We start from the raw sequence: 22,326 nt of genomic DNA, 5'->3' as shown, positions 1-22,326 counted from the left end.
CTTTAATCCCAGCACTTGGGAGGCAGAGCCAGGTGGATCTCTGTGAGTTTGAGGCCAGCCTGGGCTACTGAGTGAGTTCCAGGAAAGGCACCAAAACTATATGGAGAAACCCTGTCTCGAAAAACCAAGAAAAAAAAAGTGAAGAAGAGTATAATTACTGAAGGTTTCAGAGGAGGAAAAAGAACCTTACCAAGAAGATAATGAAGTATTTTTGAGGTCCCCCCCATTTATTTATTTATTTATTTATTTATTTATTTATTTATTTATTTAGGTTTTTTGAGACATGGTTTCTCAGTGTAGCTTTGACGCCTTTACTGGAACTCACTCTGTAGTTCAGGTTGGCTTTGAACTCACAGAGATCTGCTTGTCTCTGCTTCCTGAGTGCTGGGATTAAAGGCATGCACCACCACCACCTGGCTCCCCCTTTTTATTTTATGAAGTATCTTTTTAGACAGGAAGTCTTTTGGGTGAGGTCAGGTGAATAAGTAAATGGGTCAAAATCTGGCTCAGCCATCACATTCTGCACATTGTTCCCATGATTATTAAGCAAGTGGAATTACCAGCTACAGTGTTAGCGACCCGAAAATGATCCTGAAACAACAATAGAAAACGAAAATAAGTCCTGTCTCCATGGACCAAATGGATGCGAGGGCTGAATAGTCAGAGGCATCAAGGACAGGTGAAGTAATGAAAGCAGATCAGTGGGGCCCATGAGATGATTCAGTGGATACAGATACCTGCTGCCTAGCCTGACGACCTGAGTTTTGTCAGGAGACCTGCACTGGAAGGCATGAACTGACTAGGGAGCTTGGTGGGGAGCTTGGTGGTGCTCTCAAGGGGATAAGGAGGCATTGGAAGTTCAGACGGGCACTCCACAGTTGATGGATGGATCAGGATGTGATGGGCACACCAGTTGTGCATCTGGAACATAGATAGAAATTTTCCTGAACCTTCACGTATTCCTTCCTGAAGGGCAGATATTAATGAAATGCACAGAGTAGCTCTTCCATAGACCCCAATATCAGGACACAGAGGACATCCTTGGCTTAGTAATCCAACATGTACTAGATATAAAAACAAGAAACAATAGTAGATCTGGGACTTCCTGGCCCTGCAGTGGTTAATATTGACCCTCAGCTTGGTAGCATCTAGAATCACAGAAAAGGCAAACTTCTGAGGAAAGGGTGTTTTTAGATTTAGCTAACTGAGGTGGATAGTCCCACTGTAACTGTGGGTGGTATCATCCCATAGCCAGGCATCCCGGCCCGAATAAAAATGAGGAAGTGACCTGGGCACCAGCATTCATCTCTCTCAGCTTTGTGACTGTGGACACAATGTGAGCAACCATCTCATGTTCCTGCCTCTATGTCTTCCACACCATGATGGATGGTATCCTCCATCTGTGAACAGAAAGGAAGCCTTCCTTCCTTAAGCTTTTGTAGCAACAAGAGAAGTATCTAATACAGACCCATTGTATTGCTCTAAATATGACAAGGTGGGAAAAAGATGGAGATGTGATGGAGAAATAAAAAGACAATGTAAACAACATGGAAATCATGTGACTATTTGGAGGCAATAGTTTGTAGGATGATATTCATATTTTAATGATTTATCTTCTTCTTATTATTATTATTACTATTATGTGTATATATGTCTGTATGTTTTTATGTGCATGTGTGTGCAGTGCCCATGGAGACCAGAAGAGGGTGTTGAATCCCCTGAAGCTGAAGTTACAGATGGTTGTGAGTGTTGGGAATGGAACTGGGGTCCTAGTATCGACACCAGCTCCCTGATACTGTTATTAGAATAATGTTACAATAAGCCCAAGTATTTACAACTGTTATCTTTGAACACAAATCCCTTCAAGGAGACAGGCAAATCTCTCACCTATATTGTCAGGTTTCAGTGGAGTAGAAGGACTAATTAGGCTGACTGGGTGATCTGGTATAGATGCCATTCTTGAAGAACTCTTAATAGCTTCATTCTCACATGATAATCCACAAACGCTCTATTTTAACTACAGCAGCTGCCAGGCCTCCTGAGCCTAGGACTTCTTGAGTGAGCTTAAGTGACTGCCAGGCCTGCAACCCCAAAGGGTGACTTGAGCTAACTTTACCAGCTGTGGCTCTTCTGATATTTTCTCTCACTGGAGCTGATCAGCCATCCTAATACCTGCTAGCCTCAGACAGGCAGGAGGACCATCTGAGCTTGCCACCAGGAATATGATGGGAAACAGTAAGCCCCCAGAATAAGGGAAGGGCTTCATGTTTCTCCAGGTCCTGGAGGAAGTTCAAAGAGGAAAGAATAATAGGAGTGGAGGAAAGTCGGGATACAGCATCTGTTGTAGAATATTATTTTAATGTGTGATACTTTTGTTTATGTTGCATTTCTTTAACTCTGTGAAGCTGTGTTACTTTTATGTCTAAAACACCTGATGGTCTAATAAAGAGCTGAACAGCCAATAGCAAGGCAGGAGAAAGAATAGGTGGGGCTGGCAGGCAGAGAAAATAGACAGGAGGAGAAATCTGGTGGGGGGGGAAGGAAGTAGCCAAAGCAGGAGGAAGACTATGTGGGCCAGCCACCCAGATGCAGAGTAAGCTACAGAGTAAGAGTAAGACTTAGAGAAGTAAGAGAACAGCAAAAGCCTCAAGGCAAAAGCCAGATGGGCTAATTGATGTTGAGCAAAGCTGACAAGAAACAAGCCAAGCTAAGGCCAGGCATTGATAATTAAGAATAAGCCTCCATGTGGAATTTATTTGGGAGTTGAGTGGCAGGTCTCCAAAGAGACAAAGAGTAAAAAACAACCAACAGCATGCATCTTCTTTGGCATGGGTTCCTTCACCCTGGGCATGCTTTTCTCTACTCTTGGGAGAAAAGGGTTTTGGCTCCATTCCTGAGCAGCCTTCAAGTCACTGTACTCATAGGGCATAAGGAAAATGTGTTAAGATGTCCAAGATTGAGGCTATACTAAGGTATATGGCCAAGAAGCAGCCATTGTCCATAGGAAGTGGGAAGCTGGATTTTGCTTTAAGGTTGGTGACATGTTCAATAATTTCTTACTTCAAAAATTATTATTTAAAGAAAATTTGTATTTATGTGTTCTCCAGAGCATGCTTAGAACCATGGTTAAATTCAAGGTTGTATGGATTTAGCTAAAATTCTCATTTACGTGATCTTGCTTGCCTGCTTTGTGTCCACGGTGAGGGTTCTTTGTATTGAGTGTGGACAATGGTTAATAATTTAAGAGACTGTTATTAATGATGATGGAATTGCTCAAAGATCTCATGGTTTTATTTCTACTATCTGAAATTTTATAACCAGAATGTGTTCCTGAGCCTCGATGTCAACAGATGCTTTTTACTTCCTGCCATCTCTGTTAAAGTGTAGATGGAGACACCCAGTAACTTGTTGTAAAGGCATTTAGTGTGGAATGTAAGTGGTGGCTGTATTAGCAACCCTGTATTACTTAACCCTGTGTTAACATTCCTTTATAACCATTTCTCATTAAAAAGAGAACATTTCTCAGATGATTAACAAAGACTCAAAGTGGTTTGGGTGTGCTAGTGAGTAAAAAACTGCCTACTTCCACAAGTTCACCCACTTATCCATTTAAACGGGATTTTATGAAGATAGGTATGGTGGCACGTACCTTAATCTGTGGCACATAGGGATGGGGCAGGGAGATTCTGAGTTTGATGCTAGCCTGGACTCCATAGTAAGCCTATGTCTCAAAAACCAATAATGATGATGATGATTATGGCGGTGATGATAATAATAACAGCAGGTTCCTATGTGCTGTGTTACTACTTCAAGAGAAAGAGCACGAGGGTTGGAGGGGTGCCTGAGTCCATAACGCTTGCTGCACAAAGATGAGGATCTGAGGTCAAATCTCTAGAACACAAATAAAAAGACAGGAGAGAAGTTACTTGTTTGTAATCCTAGCCCGAAGAGGTAAATACAGGGAGGAGCTCGGGGGTTACTTAGGGATAGTCTAACCAAATTGCTGCGCTCCAGGTTCAATGAGAGATTCTGTCTTGAAAAATAAGGTGGAGAGCAACCAAAGACATTCAACATTGGCCTCTGGCGACTACATTAATGAACACATACACTAACATGTATACACAGTGAGACAAAAAAAAAAAAAAGGAAAGAATGAGGATGGATAGGGGTGGAATCAGAATCACTAGCAGAGCACTGAGTCACCAATCTGGAGCTGCAGGCCGAGTGCTGTCCTCCCTTCGTGAGTGGTGTGCAAGACCCAGAGTTAGCCCTTTAATGCTGCAAAAAACTAAAATCAAGGAAACCTTCAAACAAACAAACATCAATCAATCAGTCACTGGCTTTTGAGCCAAACAAACCAGGTCCATGTTGCAAAGCCAACATTCCTCAGCATCGGCTCTTTAACCCTGGGTGAGAGATGCCATCTCTTTGAATTTGCTTCCTCTAAAGAGGACAGAGTCTTGTAGCCCCTTATGGGAATTAGTGTCTTCTGTATAGTCAGTCATTCTTTCATATCCGTGGTTAATGCAGCCTTAGAATCAAAGTATTTAGAGAAAAAAAAAACGAATCTGTACGGAACATGCACAGATTTTTCCCCTGTCATTTACTAAATAATATCGCATAGCAACCATATTGTCATGGAATTTCCTTGTGGTAGGTGTTATCATCTGGAGTTGTTTAGGAGCACAGGTGTCCACATTCCCAGTGATTAGCACGAATCTGCAAACACGACAGAGGTGCTCAGTTACATCAGTCTTCATGACTGGGGCTAGTCACCATTTGTTTCCATCTTTTTTCATTTCAAATTTTGATTATTTCTCTCTCTCTCCCTCTCTCTCTCTCTCTCTCTCTCTCTCTCTCTCTCTCTCTCTCTCTCTCTCTCTCTCTCTCTCTCTCTCCCCCCGTGTGTGTGTGTGTGTGTGTGCGCGCGCGCACGTGCATGTGCGTGTGCATGTGTGTGTGTGTGTGTGTGTGTGTCCTGATGTCTGTATATGCCTTGTGTGTGCAAGTGCCCTCATTCCCAGCACATCATAAGGAATGCAGTGCTTAGGCCCTCTCAGGTATGGCCTGGATTTCTGTCATTTGTTGTCAGCACAAAAATGACTCTTTCCTCAGAGGGGCAAACTTGCTAATATGCAGGAGAAAGTAATCCAAACTTTCAAGAGAATGTCTTGAATTCTCTTCCTGCATCTCAGCTCAAAAGCCCCATTCTGTAAGTACATATGGCACCTGTGGAAAAGAGTGAAGAGGCAGGGAAATGTAATTTTCCTCAACTGTCTATTTTCAGGTACATCTTCCTTGTGCTTGAGTAAGAAGATGGTTGTTTTTGTAAAAGGAGTTTTTGCAGTCTTGCGCACTGGGACCAGCATAGGCACACACTTTCTTTCCTTGTGAGGGCTCAGTTATTTCCACAGGGGTCCTCGACTCACCCTTGGGCATCAGAATTTCATAGCTAATGTATTGAAATGTACATGCCTGTTGTGATGAAATGCCAAAAGAAAACACTGCCATGTATTTCTAGCATATCAGCTTGCATCTCTATATTGTCAAAGTTGGGAAACAGAAGTAAGAAACTGGTCAGCTCTGTGGGTTTTGTTTATGTGTTTGTGAAGGGCATGGTGTGTGTGCACGTGAGTGGGAAGGGCAGAGTTTGACATCAGGCATCTTGCTCTGTTGTTGCCCAGCTTATTTTCATGTAATTTCTTAAATTAGAATATAAGGCATTAGGCATTATTATGCAGCTTTGAACAAAGTATGTTTTAGTAGATTTTCTTTTCCTTTCATCTTCCCATCCCCTGAGTTCACTGTGGGACCAGGACTTTGCCTCCAGTGGCCCCAGAGTCTACAATGGGACCTGGATTTTGGTGTCAGCTTACACAGGGTCTTTCACTGAACATGGAGTTTGCCATTTTAGCTAGACTGTCTGGTCATGGAGACCCTCTGACTCCCTCCTTCCAGTGCAGCCCACAGCTAAGTGTACAGATGACACACACCCCCATGTCTGGCTTTTTATATACATACTGATGATCTCAGTTCAGGTCCTCATGTATGAACAGCAAGGGATTTACATATGGAGCCATCCCTGGAATCACTTTTATTATACAATTTATTTAATGTTCATCTATTCATTGGCAAATGTTCTGCAAGAAGGGTTGCCATGTTAACAATTTCTATTCCAGAGTGCAGAATATTCAGAAGACACCTTTGCCAGCTCCACATCTATCCTGGTTTACTGTGGACAGGGAGGGTGGCTATAATGTTGGCCATTTAAACCACATAGACTACATAAGATTAGACCATGAAATTCACATTCGTGACATGAAGGATTGGTGACTGAATCTTCTGGAAAATGCTACTACCCATTTCCCACTAGGCAGTAAAGTGCCAAGTGAAAGATTCAAGGGGAAGAGAATATTACTTCCCAATAAATTAGGGCCTAACTCTGCAGTCTATGTGTGTGTTCTACAGGACCATCGGTTTGCAGGGACAGTGGAGGCCCAGCTCAGCATTCATTTTGTAGAGACTAGAGGCTCAGCTCAGAATACTCAACAGGAAGTCTAAGAATGCTAATTTCTTCTCTTAAAAAAATCCTTTGCACCAGCTCAGTTGACCTTCAGCTGTTTGCTTCCTCTTTAATTGGCATAAATCTTACTCTGACAGTTGGGTGTCTCTACAGCATGTCTAATTCCTAAGAGGAAATTAAATATTGAATTAAATGGTTTTGCTGAGTCCTTGTAGCTTTGGGCTCTTACCAGGCCGTTGGTTCAGTGTTCAGTGGGTGTTGAGTTGGAAGCCTCTGTCAGCATCATTTCAGAGGATAACAATATCTTTAGAAACTGCATCTGAGGTGGCCTCCATGGGTCCATTTAACAGACTGAATGGCAATGACTTGGAAAAATTAAAGAAATCTCATACATCTTACTTAAGTTGAGAATCATGATAAAAATCACTTTAGAGGGGTGGGGAGGTGGTTCACTGGGGAAGAGCACTTGCTGTGTACACATGGTGACCTGAGTTTGGATACCCGGCCACTGCAATAGAAGGGCCTGCTGTGGCTGCCGGAGCCTGTGACTCTAGGACTGCAGTGGAGGTAAGGGGCCAAAGGGTGACAAGGGGCAGGAGATGATAGGGAATGGAGACACGAGGGGCTCTGGGGCTTGCTAGCATCCAGCCAAGCTCCAGGTTCAGTGAGAGACCCTATCTCAAGGGGAGAGGCAGAAAGTGACAGAGCAGTTGTCATCCTCCTGTGGCCTCTGAAAGTACAAGCATGGGTGTGTGTACCTGCACAAACGTGTGCATGCATTGCATGCTTGTAATCAAATTAGACCGTGATTGTGGCAAGGAACATAGTGCACCCCTATCCATGGTATTTGCATGCTGTATCCCACTAAGACTCACACCTGCCTGAGGGGCACAGACTGTTATTCCCTGTTTCTGGACTATGGAAAGTGAGGTTCAACCATGCACAGCCCCATGGCCCCCAAACAAGTGGTAACAGCAGGCAGTAGAGCAAGCTGGCCTTGCTCCTGAGGTGTCTCCCATGAGTATTTTGATCCACAGTAAGAGGTGAGACTCAAATGTACCCTCCAGCTCTCAGACAGAATTCCTTCATCATCTCTGTGCTCATTAATGTTTCTCGTGCCGAGTTTCCTCAAGAGGTTGTGAGGCTGTTTTTCCTCTGTGAGCGCTTCCTGTAACCAATATGAGCGGTGACTATATGTGTAGAAGTTATCAGATGGAGGGGACCAAGTACACGTGCCTGTGACCTCAGGAAAGAGTGAAAATGCTTCCTGTTCCAGCTTCTGTGATTGCCCTTGAACTAGGACATCACAACAAGCCAGTAACTTTCCTGTCTAGTCCCCTCTTGAGTGGTCACAAAGCAATTCAGTCATCGTAGGAGAGGGAGACAGCCTCATGCCCTACCTGCAGCAGCCTGAGGAGTTCGTTGCCGAGACCTCCACATCAGTGGAGTAGAGTCTTACTTGGCCACAGGGGAAAAAAAAGAAAGAAAAGACTTTCAGGATGAGCCTGTGTGGGATGGTCTGGGGTTTGTTAAGGAAAAAAGTTGACATAGATTTAAGCATGGGTGTAATTGGAAGGGACAGGGGAAGGGCAGTAGGCACTGGGGTGTGGTGCAGACTTCCACGGATGATCACAGAGTCAAGCATAAGGTTTTGATGTTGGAAGTGGGAGATGGTGGTGGGTGTTCTGAGAAAAGTTTGGGGTTGAATATGATCAAAATACATGGTAACTGTATACATGTGCGAAGTACTTGAAGAATAAATCAAACATGCATTTCAAAAGTCAAGACATGTTTTCACTAAAGTCAGGTTAGCAATGTTTGTGAGATTCCAAGACAGTTACAGGTTTACAACAGAGACAAGTCACACAGGCTCAGATTTAAATCATGGCACATTGCTCACTTAGGATTCTCATTTGGAATTGCTCTCTTAAAAAGATATCTCTGTGCAGGCAATCCTCATAGAGATTTTTTTTAAACACAGGGTCTCATTATATAGCCCTAGATGGACTGAAAATTACCATATAGACCAGGCTAGTCTCAAACCCACAGAAATCCACCTGCCTGTGTCTCCTGAGATCCAGGATTCAAGGCATGCATCACCATGCCCAGCTTTCACAGTAGACTTTGTTGGTTGTTTGTATCAATATTCTTAAACAGCCAACCTGGGAAAGACTTCAACCAGATTTCCACCATGCCTCCTCATGTTCACTTTAAGTTTCTCTATTTTTCTATTCCTTTTAACCCAACACAAGCAACATCCATGGTAAACACACAACAGTGACTGACAAGAAAACCACAAGGTTTCCCCACACTGTGCAGATGGGCAGAGATGGGCATCTTCACCTGGGCAGAGGTGGGCACCTAACCTGGGCAGAGGTGGGCATCTTCCCCTGGGCAGAGGTGGGAATCTAACTTGGGCAGAGGTGGGTGTCTTCCCCTGGGTGGTGGGCATCTTCACCTGGGCAGAAGTGGGAATCTAACCTGGGCAGAGATGGCAATCGAACCTGGGCAGAGATGGGCATCTTCACCTGGGCAGAGGTGGGCATCTTCACCTGGGTGGAGGTGTGCATCTTTGCACAGGGAGAGGTGGGCATCTTCCCACAGGGAGAGGTGGACATCTTTTCAGAGAAGACTTGCGTATCAATTGAGTCCCTGTCTGGCTGAGTGTAAAGCCACCCTCCCCCTCTCCATCATCAGTCTGTTGCTGAGTCAAATGCACTAAACTTCAATTTGGTAATTGCATCTTCAGATCCTTTAATGAAGGTGTTTATCAACATATAAATAATTGCTGGGTAATTTTGTGTTTGCCAACTGCATCCTTCTAGAAGGGTAGGGGCATTCCCCACACACTTGTAGAAGTCCCGAATGTCAAGGGCAGCAGCTCAGAACAGTCTCCCAGTCCCAGTTCACCTGGATTCCCTCTCTATCCTGCCTCTGTTTCCTCCTGTGCTCCTCCAGCTGTTCTAACTCAGTTTGATTCTGCAACAGATAGGTATAGTCCTATGGGAGAATTGTGGGTGGGACATGCAGGGAATATGGGGTGAAGTCAGCCTCTCACTGATTTATTTCCTTGTCTAGATAACATCCCCCTGAACTTGCTTACTCCAGGCACCGCCACAAAGGGCTGGCTTCCTTCTGTGTCTTAGGTGTGTGTGTGTCCATGCATTTATATGGGGGAGTGTGTGGTTTTGCATATGTGGAGGTACAACTCGTGAGAGTCATTTCTGTCCATTTACAGTTTGCGTCCTAGCTCAGGTCATGAGGCTTGGCAGCAAGAGATTTTCCTGATGACCCATCTCACAGGATTTCCCTTCTGTACTTAGACAAGGTCTTTCATTGGCCTCACCAACCAGGAATGAAGGCTGGCCAGTGTGTTCCACTCACCAGCTGTCTCTGTTCCCCTCCTCGGACTTGTGGTTACAAGTACTCAGGAGCTGCTGTGGCCAGCATTTAAGTTGGTTCTGAGGGACTGAACTCAGTGCTTGCAAGACAAGCGCTTTACTGAGTGGGGTATCACTTTAACCCTCCTTCCTATTACTTTCCCCGAGTCATGCAATTATTCCCATCCATGGGGAAGGGGTGTCAGGAGCATCCCAGTGGCTAAAAGTAAGATGAAAAGCAGCACACCTCAGCTTCCACGCTGTGAATGCTGTGTGCCTGGAGTGCCTTTTGGATCCTGCAGCCTTGGAGAGTGTGTAGCTAAATGTTGGGGCCTGGTGCAGAAGAAAGGAGATAGTTCTTAGCTGGCTTTCCCAGGCCCTGTTATTATTTTGTTGCTGTTTAGCACATGGACTCCTGGAGAGAGTTGGCAACTAACAGCTCTTCAAGAAGTATTCTTAAAAGCTGTGCTGAAATCATGCACCTCCTGTAGAAACAAGTGTGATTTACATCTAATATGGGTAATTACTTTTACAGTTAATTAAAAGCACTCTCATTAAGCCCCTGCTGTGGCATCAATGCATAGCTCTTATTTGCTGAAGGACCCTGGGTTTGAGCTCACCTTCATCACAGGGCTCCTGCCCAGGAGCAGCTACCTCTCAGGGATCAGATCCATTGTGCTAAACCATCAGCCACCACCTTAGCTGAGGCCCCTTTCCCCTCCTCCTCCCTCCACTTGCTCACTCTTGTGTACACAGCTGGAATTGAAGCCTTGCTACCAAAACCTTGGGAGAAAGCCAGCCAAACACTTCTGTGAGGCCAGTGAGCAGTCCCGCAGAGAGAAGGCAGTGGCCGTATCTTCCTCGCTTTGTTTTCAGAAAATCTTTGTTTGTGGGAGCCCTCTGTAGTCCTCTGCTTTTTCAGCTTTTAGTTTTTTTCTAAGGAAGTATCATTTCTCAAAGAAATGCTCTTTAACTCTTCCCAACATCCCTCTGCCTACTTAGAAGGCCACTGTGTGGGCAGTTGAATCCATTTCCGATAGATTTTTTTTTTTATAAGTTAATATGCTGACTCCTCAGCCACACGACAGACACCAGGCGACATGATTCTTAGACTCTTGGTTCTCTTCACTTTTAGACTGAAATCCTAGTGTTTCCCTTTTCACAATATCTATGGCTTGAAGGGGGAATCCTTTATATGCTAAACCTTGGTAAGTACATATTATTATAATGTATCTTTAAATCATCTCGTTTTTGGAAAGTACATAGAGTTTAGCAATTAAGACATGCAGTTATCAAAGAGTACAATTTTGAGGGAACAGAAAGATTGTTATTTCAGGAAGTTTATTGAGGGATCTGGTCCTTTATGTTGCTTGGCAGCATCGACAGTTTTTGCAAAGTTCCCTGCTGCCATCTGCTGGCCAGATGTGATATTGTATGTGCTAAACAAATTTGTGAATGGAAACTTGTTAGGAAGTGGAGAGAATATATTTTATGTTTTTATTCATGGATTCAAATAAGTGACCTGATTTGAATCCTGACATTTCAGCTAAGTGGATTCAGACTCAAGCAACCATCTGTAAGGCATGATTTCATAGTTGCACCAACTCCCCTCCTGTGAACATGAAGTTTGTCAGCATCCTTTATCGGCATGGTGGTGTCTTCTTCCAAGAAACACTGGGCATGCCCTAAGCCACAAAGAAAACCAAGCCTTAAGGCGACTGTGTTTTCTTAATCTAGAAATGAGACACAGAAAGAGGTGGCTATCAGTGAAAGAATAATTGCATCGTGCAATTTTTTCCCTCCCAAGCTGTATTTGCCGCTGTTTGCAGGGACCTGAGATACTACAGTGACAAGGTGATGAGAATAGGAGAGAGGACTGATAGATGCATTTTGATGTCCTGTCAAGCCACCTTCTGTTGGTAGGCATTTCACGCCTCTGTTGAGCCTGGGGAGCTTAAATGGTGGCGTGACTGTGCACAGAAGGGGGACTTTGGAACTCACATTCTTTCTTCTGTTTGTTTGGTTTTGAGACAGAGTCTCTGGCACAGACTGGCTTTGAAGTCATCATATAGCTGAGAGTGACCTTGAATGAACTGCTCAAACTCAATGGCCTTTTCTGGCATAGGCTCTGAGGTGCATTGCTGGAACACCAGACAGATTCATGTGATTCAAGTGTCTTAACCAACTATCAGCATGTATGGGGTCCCTTCCTCCCTCTCCCTGAAACTCAGTTATTGGAGAAATTATTTTTGGCCACTCCACATAGTTAAAAGGATATTTATTTAATGGCGTAACTCACAAATTAAGTAATGGGTAGGTCACAGGGTCTGGGGAAGGTGTATTGCAATCCAGCGGTGTTCTCCGGAGCTCTGCACAGTCCACCTTTCACCGTTCAGCGTGTGAGCACACAGAGAGAGCGCTGGCCCATCCAGCTCTCGGGTCCCCAGGCGCCTCCCCTCGCCCCGCCTCGTAGGCGTGACAGTTGCCAGAGTCTCAATGGGGGTTGGAACTTCCAGATCCAAGCTGGAATGGCTACCCACTACACTCAGTTTAATGTCTGCAAAATGGGAGAGTTGGGCTATACACCTCCGTGGAGCAAGTTTCTTTTTATAATCTTCTTTGGAAAAGAAAACAAATGAAAACCAAACCAAAACAAAACAAAATTGGAGTTCCATAAAATTGACAACATGTTCCCAGTCTCAGATTCTAAACTCATTTGCATACTGTATTTCTTCATTTATTTATCTGTCTATAGAGAAAGAATATTAGCATGTGTAGCCCAGGCTGGCCTTTAATTTGTGATCCTCCTTTCACCACCTTACAGGAATGATAGATGAGTCTCACCACTGCCACAGGCCCATTATACACACACAAATCTCTACATGTTCTTTATGTATGTCTATACATAATCTATATATATATATATATATATATATATATATATATATATATAGAGAGAGAGAGAGAGAGAGAGAGAGAGGAAGCCTTACTCATGGCAGGTATGTGTTCTTTCATGGAGGAGGCATATCTGAAGCCTTTTATGGACTCATTTTTAAAGGAGGAGTAATTATTGTTTTGAGAACAATAAGAAAGGTCAGCATATGAACAATCAGAAAGATCTACATATATGGAGACATCCAGTTCTAGCTCTGACTTGGGATTCCATGGCTCTGCATTCCTGTTGCAGGAACATGAGGGCATGGAATTCCTCTTAATACCATGGTCCCACCACGCCACTCATCTTCAGCTTATAGAGGGTTCCTTCCCCAGGAGAAAGGGAGTTGATCACAGGTGTGATTTGGGGCTTGTCAGTAAACTCTTGTGTCCTGCCACACTCCATAGGGTTAACTTCAGCATGCCTTGTGTCTTTGACTTTTCCATGGTACTTTCTGTGGATTGTTAGAATCGGGAGAAGGACACTGTGATTGGTATCAATGACCCAAATTTAGCTCTCATATCAAGACTGAGCAACCTCATCTTGTCCTTCCATTGAACTTCCAGAATAGATGGCTGACATCACCAGTTCAGCACACTGGGCAGCAGTACGCCCATCTGCCATGATCTGGGACTCCTGCTCACAGAGCATATCTTCTCCCCCGTCTATGGTCTTTCAACCATACATTTCTTTAGTGGTCAGCAGCTTGAACTTCTGTTTTAATTTTCCACAGTTACTGAGGCAAATGGCCATAGGCACCTTTAGCCAACAGAAATGCATTCTGTCTCACTTTTGAAGGCTGCAAGTCTGAGATCAAGGCATGGGCAGGACCATGCTCACACCAACCAGGGGTCCTTTGGCTTACTGCCACACACTCCATTGTCTGCTGTCTTTGAGTGGCCTGCCACTTCTCTTGTCAAAAGTCACCACATAAGGGAGTTGGGGCTAACCAGATACTACAGAACCTTCGTGTCTCCTGAGCTCAATCACACCTGCCTACACCCCATCACCAAAATCTCTCATCTTTATGGAATTTAAGGTCAAGGCATAGGCATACATATCTTTGGCAGGTTAAAATTCAACCATGCATAGGTTCTCCTTTCTGCATGATGGGAGGGACCTAGGGTCTCAATGGCAGGCATCTTTCTCCACTTATCATAAGGGGCTTTATGTCCCAACCCTTAAGAGCTATGAATGATGCTTACAGATGACCTAGGATCACACTGTCACTGCCCTGTGGCCAGAAATAACTCTTTCCTTCAAAACTCCTTGGAAACAACCAACGTGCAGAGCTCAGAAGAAAACTCTCTTAGGAAGAGGGAAGAGGAAACATTGAATGTCTCTGGACAGAACCAACCCCTGTGGGCTTTGGAATCTGAAAGCTGGAAGAACACAGGAGCTTCACAAGAGAAAACTTTAAAAAAAAAATCCTAAAAAGCTGGGTAACAGCTCTCCATACAGAACAGGGATTCACAAAGGTTATGGGAAGAAGCCATTAACAGAGACCTCATATACCAAGACTTCCTTACAGGAAGGTGACTATGCCTTCCAACAAAGCAAATGGCTATTGTACTGTCACCTAAGTGGTGTTAGCCTCAGTCCTTCTTTTTAAAATGTGTATATGTGTTCATGTTCCTTGTATGCACATTCACCTGTGTGTGCAGGGGGCTCCATTGGCTGTCTGCCTTAGTTGCTCACCATCATGTTTTTTGAGACAGGGTCTCTCACTGAACCTGGGGCTCACCAATTCAGCTAGATATGCTGGCCTATGAACTCCAAGGGTTCTCCCTTCCCTGTCTCCCTGGTGATGAGATTACAAACACACAACTCCACACCTGGCTTTTCACATAGTTTCTGTGATCAACTTCAGATCTCCAGACCAGCATGGCAAGTACTGACTGAGTTGACTCCCAGCCCCCAGTCAGCCTGTTTTTTGTGGGGGCCCCCACTATGGTATAACTAACTCTAAACAGGGTGGCCTCATGCTCTTGGCTGAATCTCATCTGTGGCCAGCAACTTGAATCCTCACTGGAGGCAGTCCAGCTGTCTGCTCCAGGAAGCCAATGAGCCGCTTCTGCAGGAAAATTGATTGCTTGGCAATGAGTACAAGCCTTTAGATTCATACTTAATACTTAAGTCATTGAGTTATTTTCCAAGCGAAGTTATCAAGTGGGGCTGAAGTACTTATGCAACGACTTGGGTTCAGAAAAGGTCACCTCGGAACCATCCGGAGACGCCTGCTCTGTGCAGAGCGATCTGAACAATAATTTGTTCGCGCCCAAAGTGACATTTTTCCAATTTGAGCCCAACATTGTTCAGAAGCGAGCGCCGTCCCCTGGGGCACCTTCAGTGTGGATCTGAGGCGCATGACAAACCAACAATATCATCTAAATAAAAAATCCAGCCTAGGTTTAGTAAATTAATCCTGACAAGAATAAATTGGATAATCTAAGAGAAGCGGCAGGGCTCCCATCCTGCCAGGTGGCGTTTTCCCTCTTTCCTCCATCACTCAGGTGGGCTCTCCATAGCATATTAAAAATGAAAACCTGCCTTGGGGTCATTGATTTCATCAGTTTATTGATTAGCACCTGGCCACTTCTTCGGAGGTCAGCAGAATCTGACCCTTCATTTCTAACCTGATACTTTTCCACTATGGAGAAGGGAAGAAGTCCCAGTTTTAGTTGGTCAGAGTGAGGCCAAGCAGACAGAGCCCCAGGGCTTCTCACTGGGCCACTAGGTAGCTTTCAAATTGTAATTTGTAACAGCAGTGATTAAAACAGCAACAGCCACAGGCCACTTCAGTCTCGCTCATGTTTGGCAGGCATTCCTCTGCAGAGCTACATCTTTCTTTCCCTTTGATTGGTTTCACTTTTTAAAAGTGTCTCACTTTCAAAAAGTTGCCCAAGCTAACACTGAACTGACTCTATAGGACAGGCAAGCCCTGACTGAGCCTGTGATCCTCTACCCTTGGCTTCCCTGGTAGCTGGGATGACAGGCTTGGCTCCCGATGCATGGAAGGTGCTCCCTGCTTGCCTCTTTCCTTCCTCCAAGCTCAGCTCACCTCACCTTAAGCTTTTGTTCACTGACAGGTAGGCTTTGCATGAGCATATGCTAGCCCAGTATCAGAGACTGTAGCTATTCAGTCAGGAGTATGTGTGTGAGAGGGAGGAGGCACCTGGTGCCAGTGTGTCCCCCATCCTGGATCTACCCCTCATACTGCCCTTTTCTGGTGTTTGCCTCCAGAAAAGGACCGCATAGTTTCTGGAGGCTCCTCTCTTTTGAATTTAATGTTTTTTGTTTGTTTCTTATTAGCTCAGATTAACCTCAAACTATCTGTTTGGCAGAGGATGGCCTAGAACTCCTGATCCTCCTGTCTCCACCTCCAGAGTGCAGGGATGACAGACATTCATCACTAGGCACAGTTTGGGTGGTGCTGGGGATTAAAACCATAGCTCCCTGCATGCGAGGCAAGTACTTTATCAACTCATCCCAGGCCAAGGAGGCTCTTCAAGGTGTTGAATCAGACCCTAATCTCGGGAATTGGATTTATCTTGAATTCTTCTTTCAAAGGCCCCTTCTCTGTAAAACCACACCAAGACTTCTTAGGTCACCAACAGGGAGACGTGTGTGTGGTGTGTGTGTGTGTGTGTGTGTGTGTGTGTGTGTGTGTGTGTGTGTGTGTGTGTGTGTAGTGTGGGGGGGATGGGGGAGAGGAGCATCTGTTCAGATCACAAATGGCTGTTGTGGAATCTGACTCAGGACACTGGAAAAGACTTAAGACATGGTGTGTTCTTGTTCACAGAATCTTTATGATGCTGTGTGACAGAGAGGCAGGCCCATGTAGAACCCCCAGCTCCTGTTCACAGTAACTTTATGCTGCAGAGCAGAGATTCAGACCTAGGATTCTGAATGGGAAAGACGTGTACCAAAATCCCTATAGATGCTCTGTGGTGGAGGGAGGTTTGATGCTGAGGCTGAAGGAGCCTAAACAAGACTCCAAACCCAGCCACAGCAAGATGCCCTGCGGGCCTTCTATAACAACAGTCATGAGCCCTCAGCCCAGGGTTCTGTACTCAAATGTGTATCCTCCATACTTACTTATTTAAATGTGTTTATCAGGTGTAGTGTGGATATTTGGAAATCTCTACTTAGAAACCCTAATTCACACCTGAGTGCCTCACATAGAATCTTGTAGTGGGCAGCATGGTTCCACTCCTGTGCCATCTGGCAGGAATGCAGCTCATTATAAACTATGGTCCCCACATTGTACAAGAGTCACCTGAACTCACAAAACTGCATTAGATTGACAGATCCCTGGCTGCTAGTACTCTGCTAGCCTTTGGATAGCCACCTTTACCCAACTCCTTATGTTTGAGATCTTGATTTCCTATGGTGGGCTTTTTTTTTTTTTTTTCTGTCCCTGAAGTATTTCACTTCCCACCACATTGATTCACACTCCCTCAAACCACACACTTGCTTTCTTTTTAATGGCTGCAAAATATTCAACTGTATGCACACATCATATTTTCTTCACCTATCCCTGTTTCACACTTAGATTGTTTCCATATTTTAGCACCTGAGTATTGTTTCAATAAATATGGAAGTCCAGATGTCTCTTGAACCTACTGATTCTGTTTCATTTCATGAACACTGAAATAGGATTCTCAGATCATAGTTATGTATTTTCCCTTTCCTCCTTTCTTTCTCTTTTTTAATGTTTACATGTGTGGTATGCATATATATGTGTGGAGGCCCAGGCTGGCACTGGGGCTTTTCCTTCTTGTTCTGTGCTCTCTTCATTGAAGCAGGGTCTCTCAGCTGAACCCAGAGCTTGCCAGTGCTCCAGTCTAGCTAGTCAGCTTGGTCCAGGGGTTCCTGATCTACAACTTCGGAACCCCGGAATTATGGGGAACTCTCCAGATTTTTCATGGTTCTGGGGATCTGAATATTCAGATAATCAGGCTTGTATGGCCCATATCCTCAGCCCCCTCCCTGCCCCTCTCTCTCTTCTTTCTTTTGGAACCTCTGTAAACTTCCTAAGATGACCACAAGAATGCATTTAAACAAACAAACAAAAAAAAACCAAAAACCAAAAACAAACAAACAAACAAACAAACAAAAACCAAAAAGCCCTTTGCTGTTGCTCCAGACTTCCAGGGAGCTCACTTTGAGAACTATGCTGTGTGTTTGGCTGCATTTGCTGCTCCCCAGTGTTTTTCTTTTTGCATATACTGCATTGGCCTCTTCTCTTCCCCTACCCTTTATTTTCTTGCTTCATCCTTCTTGCTAGAGTGCACCCACACCTCCATCTGGGGGCTTTACATGTGCTACCTCATTGGCTGGCCCTCATCCAAGGGGCCCATCATCCAGTCTGGACTGTCCTTAAGACTTAACACAGGGCTACTTCTTTTGATTGAAATCTAAGACTCCTGCTGTAATGCTGTAAGATGGATTGCTAAATGGTCTTATTAATAAAAACAAAACAAAAAAAACTGGAGCCAGATATTGGGGTGAAAACTGAGAGATCAGAGGAATAGAACAAGCTAAGCCACAAGTTCTTACCACTAGGAAATCCTCAGCCCAAGAGAGCTACTTCCTGTATACTCACGCCTTATATACCTTTCTGTGCCCTGCCATCTTACTTCCTCTCTCTGCCAAGCTACATCACTTCCTCTTTCTGCTCAGGTCTATCACTTCCTGTCTGTCTGTACAGACCTCCAGATTTCTGTGGTTAACTGGTGCTTGGATTAAAGGTGTGTGCCACCACACCTGGCTCTGTTCCCAGTGTGACCTTAAACTCACAGAGATCGGATGAATCTCTGCCTCCTGAATGCTAGGATTAAAGGCATGTGCTACCACTGCCTGACTTCTGTGTTTAATATAGTGGCTGGCTTTTTCCTCTGATCCCCAGGCAAGCTTTACCTGCACCCTGCACTCAGCATTTCACACCTTCTCTCTGAATTGTTTTACATGGTAAAACATATGCACATATCTTCTCCCAGATACATTTGCCAATCTGTCTTTTGTATTTTCTTTCTTTGTCCCCAGAATATGAGCATGGTCAAGGCAGGTTCTTCCTTGTATTTTATACATTATTGGGCCCTTTGTACCTAGAACCTGACCTGATATTAGTGGGTACTAGATATCCCTCTTTGGTTTTTTTTTTTTATGTTTGTTCACATACTGCATGGGTATGTGTGTATGTGTGTGGGGAGTGCATGCCATAGCATACCTGTAAAGCTCAGATGACAGCTTATTGGAGTTGGACCTCTTCTTCTAGCAGGTATATCTTAGTGACTGAGTGTTTATCAGGCTTGGCCATAGGTGTCTTTACCTAATGAGCCATCTTTTAGACCCCAAATTTCACCTTTGTATGAGGGGAAAATTTTTTAAAAATGTATTAGATGTAGGTATGCAATAATTATAGATAGTGGACTCGGTGACAAGTAGGTGAGGGATGGATAGAGACATAAATGAATGAGTTAGTGGATAGACAGATGGATGGATGGGCAAGCATCCAGACAAATAAATGGACAGGTAGATGGGTAGATGGATAGATAGACAAATGGATGGATTAGTAGATGAATGAATAGATGGATGAATGGATGGATGGATGCATGAGATCAGTGGGCAGGCAGACAGACTGACAGATAAGTGGGAGGATGGGTGAATGGATAAATGTATGGATGGAAAAAGAGATCAACTGATGTTTAGATGGATGGATGTATAGAGTGATAGATGAGTGGGCAGATGGACTGAGGGATGGATGGATGGATAAAGACAGACTGATGGACTGACTGATGGCTGGATGAGTAGGTGGATGGGTGGTTGGTTGATTGGGTGGGTAGATGGACTGATAGTTGGGAGGATGAGAATATAGGTGGGTGGACAGATAGATGAGTAGGAAGATGGCTGAATGAACAAAAAAGAAAAAACTACATGGTGTTGGCTTGTGTTGATGCCAGATATATTTGCAAATGACAAATATAGAAAAGTACATTAAATCTGCTAAATAGAATGTCCCTTCTCATATGAATAAAGGTACTAGGGAGAAATATTTTAATGGCCCTCAGTTTCTCTTTGCTTGTCTCTGACCTGTGGCATTCAGGTTCACTCTTCATCTGCATGTAATAAAACTTCCTTACAAGACCCATATGCCTCTAATGCAAACACGACTGTGTACACCTCCAAAAACCGCCATAAAGTGCAATGGCTCGCGAAAGAACTGCCAGGAGTGTGGTCTTTTATTAATGCAAAGGGCACCTCAACAGAATGTCCTCCAAGTACAAAGCTGACTCCTGCTCTTTCTCTCTCTTTCTCCTCCTCCAGGATATCAAAGCCAACTGCAGTAACTGCTCGGAAACAGAGGACAGAAAGGTAAGTCCATATAGTTTGTATTTCTGGTTTCAGCCACAGTAGGAATATTGTAATTGCAGTCCAGAAGTTTCTGGTGTACCTCACCAGACATTGTTCTGGAGGTGACGTGTGCATTGACACTCAGGGACAGTCACAGCTTAAAATGTTCATCGTTTTATTCCCCCATGGTCTGTGTTGTTTCTGATGGCTGCAGTGAGGAGTGTGTAATGTAATTAGTTTTTACAAAAGTGTGGTTTTGTGGTTTTATTTTACTATCCTTTTCAGAAAGAAATCACTTATTGATGCTTCATGTCACAATTTTAATTAACATGCTTGATATTTGATGCAAGAATCATACACAGCATTTTGTAACATTACATGCATTATGGAATAGATGATGTCTGGCTTCCCAGCATATATCCCTTGGTATCTGATCTATGTGTATTTACTTGAAAGACAGCTTACCTTAATTTCCTCCAGGGCCCATCCACATGAGCAGTGACTTCCTATTGGAGATTGGAGACCATTGGAAGGTTACTTTGGACATGAATGAATTGTCCACCCATTTATTTTGTTAGCCTTGGTGTGGGTCTCCTCAGGAGAAGCAATGGTCAAGTCTTTGTTATTTGATACTCTGAGTCTCTCTTTGTTAGAAAAAGTTCACAGAAGGTTCTGTGACAAAGCACAACTGAACACATCCAGTTTCACCACTAATGTGGTGAATCCAAAGAGGTTACATACGTGAGAACATGGGGCATGGCCCTCCTGGCTACTCCTGACACTGTCTAGTTTAGGAAGGTACTTCTCTTTGTGATGGTGCTGCTGCGGGTCCATGCAGTCATTATCTCATGGTAAGGTTTGAGCAATGGTTTCATGATGGCTAAGGCTCTGCTGATTAATGGCTCAGAGGACTCCTCAGAACAGAACTTGCTTCTAAATATAAAGCAGTTGCCTACATAGTTTTATGAAGTGTTGATCACAGCAGCTCAGTGTATACTACAACTTTGCTCAAGCTGAGTTCTGATACCATGTGTGTGCTGAAGTTCTGGTTTCTGATCCCATGTGCAGTAAGGAAGCATTCTAATGTGTACACATGGATATCTGTGTGTGGGACACGAGAAATTGCCATTTAGGTGACACATACACTCATAGACTTTATCTACTGTCTTGTCCTGTTACAGCCACTGAGCTTACATCACAGTGCTCAGAAAGCTGGTTCCCTTGGCTACATATCAAATTCATAACAAAATCATAAGGATGTTCAGAATTTCCTTAAATTTTTTATGATGTCCATAAGTATATTTATGTCCAGTGTAATGTTTAAGAAATAACTTTCTGATAGAATTTAAAGCTGCCAGGGAAGGAGGTGTTGAAGGAATAACTTCAGCTTATTAACAAGACAGATGAGCTGGAACATATTCTGAGAATTCCAGGCTCCATTTCTCCTGCCTTTACTGTCTGTGGTCTGTCTGTCCATCATCAACGTCTGGCTCTGTGGCTTATCTGTGAAGCTTATTGGGGGAGGAAGTTGTACACAGTCATTCTTATGTAGCTCCCATTCTTCTGGAGAAAGGAGAACACACACACACACACACACACACACACACACACACACACACACACACACACACACACACACCCTCTTCACATATACTTGAGTTAGGCTGGACACATTCTGAAAGATTTTTCACTTGTTTGTTTCCTGAGATTTGAGCTGACATGGCTGATTCACAAATGAACCCAACAGTTGCAGCAGCTACTGATGAGTCTCACTAATGTACACAAAGAGAAGAGCCCTCTCTGACAGTGTGTCCCTGGCTACAGATGTTGTATCTCCTGGAGGTCTTTCCCTGTATGGACAAGTCTCAATCCATAGCTAAGTGTCCTACAGAGGAAGCATCCTCCAGCCTCATCAGAAGTACACACACACGTATCCTGCAGTCTCTCTGCTGTCAGTTCAGCTGCAGCCACACAGGGAGGTGTCTGCTGGAGCAGCTGGAGTGGCTGTCATCTGCTTCTAAGAATGCGTCCTGGTCCTCCTCTACTGTGATGTATAATTTGTTACTATGATTTATAAATTTGAAGAGATGGCCCTTCTCCTGGTGTGTGCACGTACCCCTATGTCCCTTCCT

General features: G+C 44.1%; 1 protein-coding gene across 1 annotated transcript in view; it reads left to right on the top strand.

Moving 5' to 3' along the window:
• The window catches only part of LOC143274513 (uncharacterized), a 1,199,417-nt gene extending 1,179,160 nt beyond the window's left edge, over positions 1-20,257 (top strand). The window contains exon 5 of the mRNA XM_076577796.1: positions 20,168-20,257. Coding sequence (XP_076433911.1) covers positions 20,168-20,257 — 90 coding nt within the window. The remainder of the gene's footprint in view (positions 1-20,167) is intronic.
• The last annotated feature ends 2,069 nt before the right edge of the window (positions 20,258-22,326 follow it).

Source organism: Peromyscus maniculatus, chromosome 8 (genome assembly GCF_049852395.1).
Source record: "Peromyscus maniculatus bairdii isolate BWxNUB_F1_BW_parent chromosome 8, HU_Pman_BW_mat_3.1, whole genome shotgun sequence".
NCBI lineage: Eukaryota > Metazoa > Chordata > Mammalia > Rodentia > Cricetidae > Peromyscus > Peromyscus maniculatus.
The sequence above is the reverse complement of the archived record's forward strand: the minus strand, read 5'-3'. Positions and strand labels throughout refer to the sequence as shown.